Raw genomic sequence first — 6,328 nt, forward strand, 5'->3', positions numbered from 1 at the left:
GATTTAAAGCCAACAGTTTGTGCATTTCATTGATCTCCTTTCAACTTCTGGAAGCTATGGAAGACATATTCTGATTTCAATAGAAGACATTTATATTGCACTAATGACATCAGAAAGCTAATTGTACTTTAATAATTCAACATCACTGCATGAAATCTTAAAAAGTGTGACAATTAACAACTTCCAGGAATTAAGTGGTGCAAAATAAGTCAAATAATATGCGCACATGATTCATAACCACACAATACCTGGAGAACCTCTTTTTCACGTGAAGCCTTCCAGGACCTAAATTGCTCGGATTCTTGCTTCATTTTATGGTGCAACTGGACCTACTTAGGCATCACTAATTAGGCATAACAACCAATGGATACTTAAAATCTTTAGACAACTTATGATTATCAAACGCAAACCTTCTGAGATTTTATCCTTTGAATTTCTTCTTGTAGTTTTTTAGCTGCTTCATCGCTCTTCTGCTTCTGTCGCAATAATTGAGCTTGTGCCTCTTGCTTCTTCTTCAAATCAGATACCTTCAAAACACAATTAAATTATGTATAAATTAGTTACCAAATGATGCGTGCTAACTAGAATACACTTTCTATTCTTGATAAACCTGAGATTCCAGCATATTCAGCTTCTGGAGATAATCTGCCTTGAGCTTTTGGGCACCATCATCAGAAGTGGATGACAGATTTGAAAGGCTGAAGCGAAGTTCTTCAATCTCTTTCTGCGGAAGCAAAAGAAAACAGAATGACACGATGAAACAAATTCTTCAGGTGCTAAACATGGATTTTTACTGTGAGTGTTTTCTTCTCTTGCTCAAGCTCCAAAAGTTTCCTTTCATAGTGTTGCTTGAGAAATGCTGTATCAGGCCCTGTGTATTGCTTCATTTCCGCCTTTAGCAACAACAAAAGAAAAAAAAGTTATAGGTAAAAAGATTTCAATTACCAACAAACTTGCAAATTTTATCTAATAATTGGATGTGCATTATAAATTGCTACTAGATCTACATGCTCTGCAAACAGCATTGAGAATTTGGAGCTAAAATGACAATTCTTTTCCTAATGGTGTGTTTATATTGGCTGAAGGAATTGAAATCAATGGAAAAGTATTGGTCTTCCTGCATCCTCTTTCTTTTCTTCCTTAAGAAATTTTATAATACTTATGGCCACAGGCTCACAGCACATTGAAAAGTTTATGCAAGCATACCGTGAAAACTTAAAAATTTGCTAAAGTCAACATCATAAATTACCTCCTTTTGCTCGAGTCGTTTGTCCAACTCCTGAAGCTCCTTATCAAGTTGATGCTGGAGAATAGAATGTTCCCTCTCCTGTTCATCTGCTTCACCTATAAAATTTTGTGGTAAATTTTAAAATCAATAATTCAGTTATGGAAGAAATATACAAGATAAAACCTATTTTGATACTAACCAAACCATTCTTCACTGCCTCTATATTCAATTTCCAAACAAAACAGGCCATTGGATGTGTTCAATGGCATAACCAGTTACAAAAGAAATACACAAACATGAGAAGAGCCAGTCCCCACCAAATCACAAAGGATAAAAAAAATATTAGTTGAATGAAAATTTTCTGGTAATGATATCACAGAAACCAAGAGATTAACAATTGTTTCAAAGTTAATACACAACTTTCCCTACTCAACGCATGAGATTAAAAAACATACAATGAAAAACAAACCCTAGGAAAGAATTGAATCCTATGTGTCCAACATTGTCTAAAAACTAGAAAGAATGGTCTGACAACCAGTAGAGTGACAATTGATAACAAGACATAAATTAGCGGGGAAAATTTCTTTTGGAAATAATTAATTAAATGATGCTAAACTTTTCTTCTTTTTTCAAACATATCCAGTACTCTCACTCGCTTCAAATTAATACTTATCCAACTGCTAACCTTACATTTTCAATCTTTGCAGAACAAACCTAAAATTTGTAATAAGTAGAGACCATTTCTCCATACCCTTTGTCTACTCAAAGACAAACTTGCTGTTAATAATGATGTTCAATTATTTTCCCTAGAAAACCAAATCATAAGTGACATGTCAATGATGAGATAAACTTGAAACAATTAAAAAAGTTGAAGTATTAATTTAAAGTAAACATTTGGAAAAATTTTGGAAACAGAATTATTAAATTTATTTACTCATTTAGTTAGCCGAAGATTCAGAATAATCCCAAACTTCTTATCTATCTGTCTTTGTACAAGACTAGAACACAGATATCATTATGTAGTTATTTGCTATGCAACAGATGAACATGAAAAAACTAAAATTGTTGGATTCCATAATAAAATGCTATTAACAGCGTAGAGTGACAGGCTTTCATCTACTTACTGGAATCATCAAAAGTTCTTGCATCACAACCTGAGCTTGGATCATCCAGAGTAGGAAAATCCATCATAAGATTTCTGCAAGGACGAGAAAAGCTTTGAACCCTTATCAACTCTGCTTCCAGCTCTTGAATTTTTGAAGCATAACCTTTTATAAGATCTATTTCCTGCTCAATATTTAACAAATATCATCATACAAGAACATTAACAACTGTCCTAGGAGATATTGGCAATGTTGAACTTGCAATCCCAACCTTATCCTTTTCAGTTTCATCAATCTCATCCCAAGATTTTCCATTGCGAGCAGATTCAATCTTCAAAATTAATTTATCCTTTTCTACCTGACCAAATAACAGATAGTTCTCATTTTTAAATAAAGGAAAGAAAATGGCATTCCACAAGATTACAGTAAACAAACACCATAGTAGTGATCATATCCTAAAGCAAGAGTTTGATTAGATGTTCATAACTTATAACATGCATATAAATATGAGGGTCCAAGAAACAACTTTAATTCACTACAGCACATAAAATCAAATCTGTGGCATTTGCAATTAGATCATCATAGTTTCTCAGGTGTTTCCATAGAGATTAAATATATACTTACCTGGGCATCAAGAGCACATTGTTTTAAGTGATCACAGGTAATTTTCTGATCCTTCAGCTCCTGGCGAAGCTCTCCATTGCTTGTCTCAAGCAATGATATTTTGTGACGAAGAACCTATAGGTACAATCATCAACACTGGCATATTTTCTAAAAAATGTAATAGCATGCAAGAAATTCTATACCTGAAATTCCTCCAAAGATGAACCTCCGCGACAAAATACCAATTCAGCTTGTAATTGCTCCAATTGGCAACGCATCTTTTGCATTTCATCAGCAACAGGATCACGGTTTATCTGCAATTAGAATATATAGTAAGATCCACTCATGAGGCATTATAAATTATCAAATATTCTATCCTTAAGGAGCAAAGTACCATTGCTTTGTTCTGGATATTCCTTGCACGATTGGCATATTTAAGAGTATTAATAGTCTCTTCTGCATTGGAGTCAGCCGGGCTAATACAAGCTAGCCACAATCAAACATACATCAGTTTGTCAAAATAGAAGACAAAAGAATGCAATAACAAAAAGGACAAACAAATTATAATTCATACCTATCATCACTGTTTTGCTATTGCCACCAAGAGAATCCTGAAAAAGAGCTACATTGTGTTAAGGTGCACATATCTTGTGTGTGTAAAAGTTAGGTATCCATGTCAATTTAAAAGGTGGTATGTCCATGATGCAAGGCATAAGTTAAGTCTACTCATCGATATGATTTATAGCATGAACACTGATATCATTGACCTACTACTAATAAATAGAAAGATGGAGAGGGAAAGCTTCATGCCTGCAAAAGACGAGTTAACTTGCTATCACGATAAGGAACATGTCCACCTTCTTTTCGCTTTTTTTCATCTCCAAGTGCGCTGATTACATTGCCAAGAGACAGCAAGCCCCTATTTATATGTATGCCTATATATTATGGTGCAACATTAGTCATCAAAGATTATGCTTTTACATTTGAATAGCATACTTCACCTTCTTTAAGTCTGAGTCCATCAGCCCCAGTTCGTTTTGCACGTTCTGATCCAGCAAGATCCACTAAATGAAACTTTCCAAGTAATATGTCATCGCCAGCTACTTCATTGTAAGCCATTCCGTTACATGCATTGCTAATTTTCTTTTGTTCCATGTATATTGTGAAGATGGCATGTGAACGACTACATGAGAGAATAGATAATGAAAATCCAATTAACACTCAAGATTAATGTGTGACTAATTTGAGCAGTAGAAGATATCAATTCATCCATGAGCCATGAACCATGATCTTTAATTGTCTAAAGCAACCAATTATTAAGTTACAATATGTCAATACTTAATTTTTAAAAGTAAAATATAGGTCTATTAGCTAACCATAAAGCACTATGCATGAGCTAATTTCGCATTGTCGTGCTCAAAACAATTACTATACAAATTTTTGAAACTGTAGTTGATTTATCAAGTAACAGCAATTACTAATTGCTCAGCATCATGCATATTCATCATCTGAGATTCATTATGGATCACAATGTATGGCTTCACAGAAAAACGAAAAAATAACTGTCATTTTGACCAAGTAGTAAAGATATAGCAACAGAAACTTATCTGATGTCACAAGCTAACTAGTATACCTAATGCATGTACAGATCTACATGCAACTGCACGACTTCCTACCTAAACGTCAATGTAGGGGATGCCTTATCAGAAATCTTCCAACGAATGTTAAGGGACCAATACATGACATTGGCAATACTTGGATACCAGTTATACGATGAACTCAAACCTTGATTGACTATTCATGTTTGTACTTCCAGTTGCACGAGCAATCGATCCACGAGTCAGATATGATGCCATTTCTTCCTTTGATCTCACTTCTGCTTCAGTAACACCCACAAGGGAAATGCCACCACTAGCTGTCTCCCTAATTTGGATAGGAGTTCTGGAGGTTGTTGGCTTGGCTACAGCTGCGCCCTCAATTCTTGTAGCAGCATGAGATTGAGGGTCTAACAAATCAAAGACTTCTTCCTTAAAAATCTGCCAAAACACAATTTATGCAAAAAAACACATACATAAATACACACACACATATATATGCAAATATATAAAGCTTAATTAAAAAAATAGTTTCACATGAAAGAATTTAATGTGAAAGAGATCATAATATCACAATAAGTTAAAGTGATCATTCTGCATAGCCAAAACACAGGAATTAGGCTGTTGAGTTACCATAAAAACTTAATCTGCATACCTCAATAAAGGAGACTCGAATTAAGAATTCAGTTGTGTCTTTCATAGCATCGACTTTCCTGAAAATTGTCTCCATTACTTCTGGTATAATACCACCACAATTACCTTCTCCAGTATAATTAGTCCCCATTGTGTAAGTCTTGCCAGAGCCGGTCTATAGATGAGACAAGCGGTATTACATGTCCAAAAAAAAGAAAATAATATCAAAAAATAATGTTATAATAATTATAAAAAAATGAAGTACCTGCCCGTATGCAAGGACAGTGGCATTGTATCCATGGAAGAATCCTTCAATTAAAGGAAGAACACATTCTTCAAAAATGGAAGAATAGAGAGATCCTGAACTCCCATAAACATGATCAAAGGTAAATGCGTGAGAACTAATTTGAACCTGCAAATTTGGAATCAACAATTAGCAAAGTTGCAATAAACTTAAGCATCTAAGTCACATCTGAAAGAAACTAGAGCCTGATCGGATGATTAAATCGAACTTCACATAGGTGCTACAACCACTTATAGAACTAAAGGTAAATCAGCTAAAGAAACGTCAAATTTTATTGAGGTACGGAAAACCATCCTGAATCCCCTAAATGGTTAGATAACAAAGCATAAAATGTAACATTTTTCTCCCGATTCAGACGATAAATGACCTGGGGCTCCCCAGGTGCAACAGTGACGCAATCGGTGCAGCCCATGAGGAGCTCGGTGGTAATGAGCGGCCGAATATTGACCGCCACCTTCACACACTCCTTCTGCGACGCCTTGGCCTCCGTGTCCATCTTCGGCTCTCACCCGGAAAAAACGGAGAGACAACTTCTCAAGGCGAAGCAAAGCAGAACCAAAAAGGGGTCGTCGGAGTTAGAGACAAGAAACCGATAGAAAGGAACAGATTTGGGATTGAGAAGAGACGGATGAGGAGGTCCGATGAAGAGATCGCCGCCGCGAATGGGTGAATCGAAGAGCAAGGAGGAAATGGGAAGGATCTAGGAGGTAGGGTTTCGGCGATTCGACCTTTCTTCTCGGCTTCTGGTTTTGAGGAGCGATGAACGAACGTGGAAATGGAAGGGAACCCGCTCGATGAATTCAAAAATAGGGCATCACTCCGGATCCCGATCGGAACCGTTGGCTGGCACGTGACAGATTGG

The 6,328-nt window shown here is 35.9% G+C and overlaps 1 protein-coding gene across 1 annotated transcript in view; it reads right to left on the reverse strand.

The window, feature by feature from the left end:
- LOC141846997 (kinesin-like protein KIN-4C) overlaps window positions 1-5,962 on the reverse strand; it is a 6,403-nt gene extending 441 nt beyond the window's left edge. Inside the window, exons 1-17 of the mRNA XM_074735002.1 lie at window positions 5,834-5,962; window positions 5,428-5,574; window positions 5,185-5,337; window positions 4,720-4,970; window positions 3,936-4,117; window positions 3,745-3,869; window positions 3,509-3,545; window positions 3,329-3,420; window positions 3,138-3,248; window positions 2,956-3,069; window positions 2,603-2,689; window positions 2,353-2,515; window positions 1,250-1,344; window positions 795-893; window positions 611-724; window positions 411-527; window positions 249-329 (exon numbers count right to left, since the gene is read on the reverse strand). Of these exons, the coding sequence (XP_074591103.1) occupies window positions 249-329; window positions 411-527; window positions 611-724; window positions 795-893; window positions 1,250-1,344; window positions 2,353-2,515; window positions 2,603-2,689; window positions 2,956-3,069; window positions 3,138-3,248; window positions 3,329-3,420; window positions 3,509-3,545; window positions 3,745-3,869; window positions 3,936-4,117; window positions 4,720-4,970; window positions 5,185-5,337; window positions 5,428-5,574; window positions 5,834-5,962 (2,097 nt within the window). The remainder of the gene's footprint in view (window positions 1-248; window positions 330-410; window positions 528-610; window positions 725-794; window positions 894-1,249; window positions 1,345-2,352; window positions 2,516-2,602; window positions 2,690-2,955; window positions 3,070-3,137; window positions 3,249-3,328; window positions 3,421-3,508; window positions 3,546-3,744; window positions 3,870-3,935; window positions 4,118-4,719; window positions 4,971-5,184; window positions 5,338-5,427; window positions 5,575-5,833) is intronic.
- Between the last annotated feature and the right edge of the window lie 366 nt (window positions 5,963-6,328).

The sequence above is a fragment of the Curcuma longa genome, chromosome 16, assembly GCF_044706935.1.
Source record: "Curcuma longa cultivar G26 ecotype Majalengka, Jawa Barat chromosome 16, ITB_CL_G26_1.1, whole genome shotgun sequence".
NCBI classification, from domain to species: Eukaryota; Viridiplantae; Streptophyta; class Magnoliopsida; order Zingiberales; family Zingiberaceae; genus Curcuma; species Curcuma longa.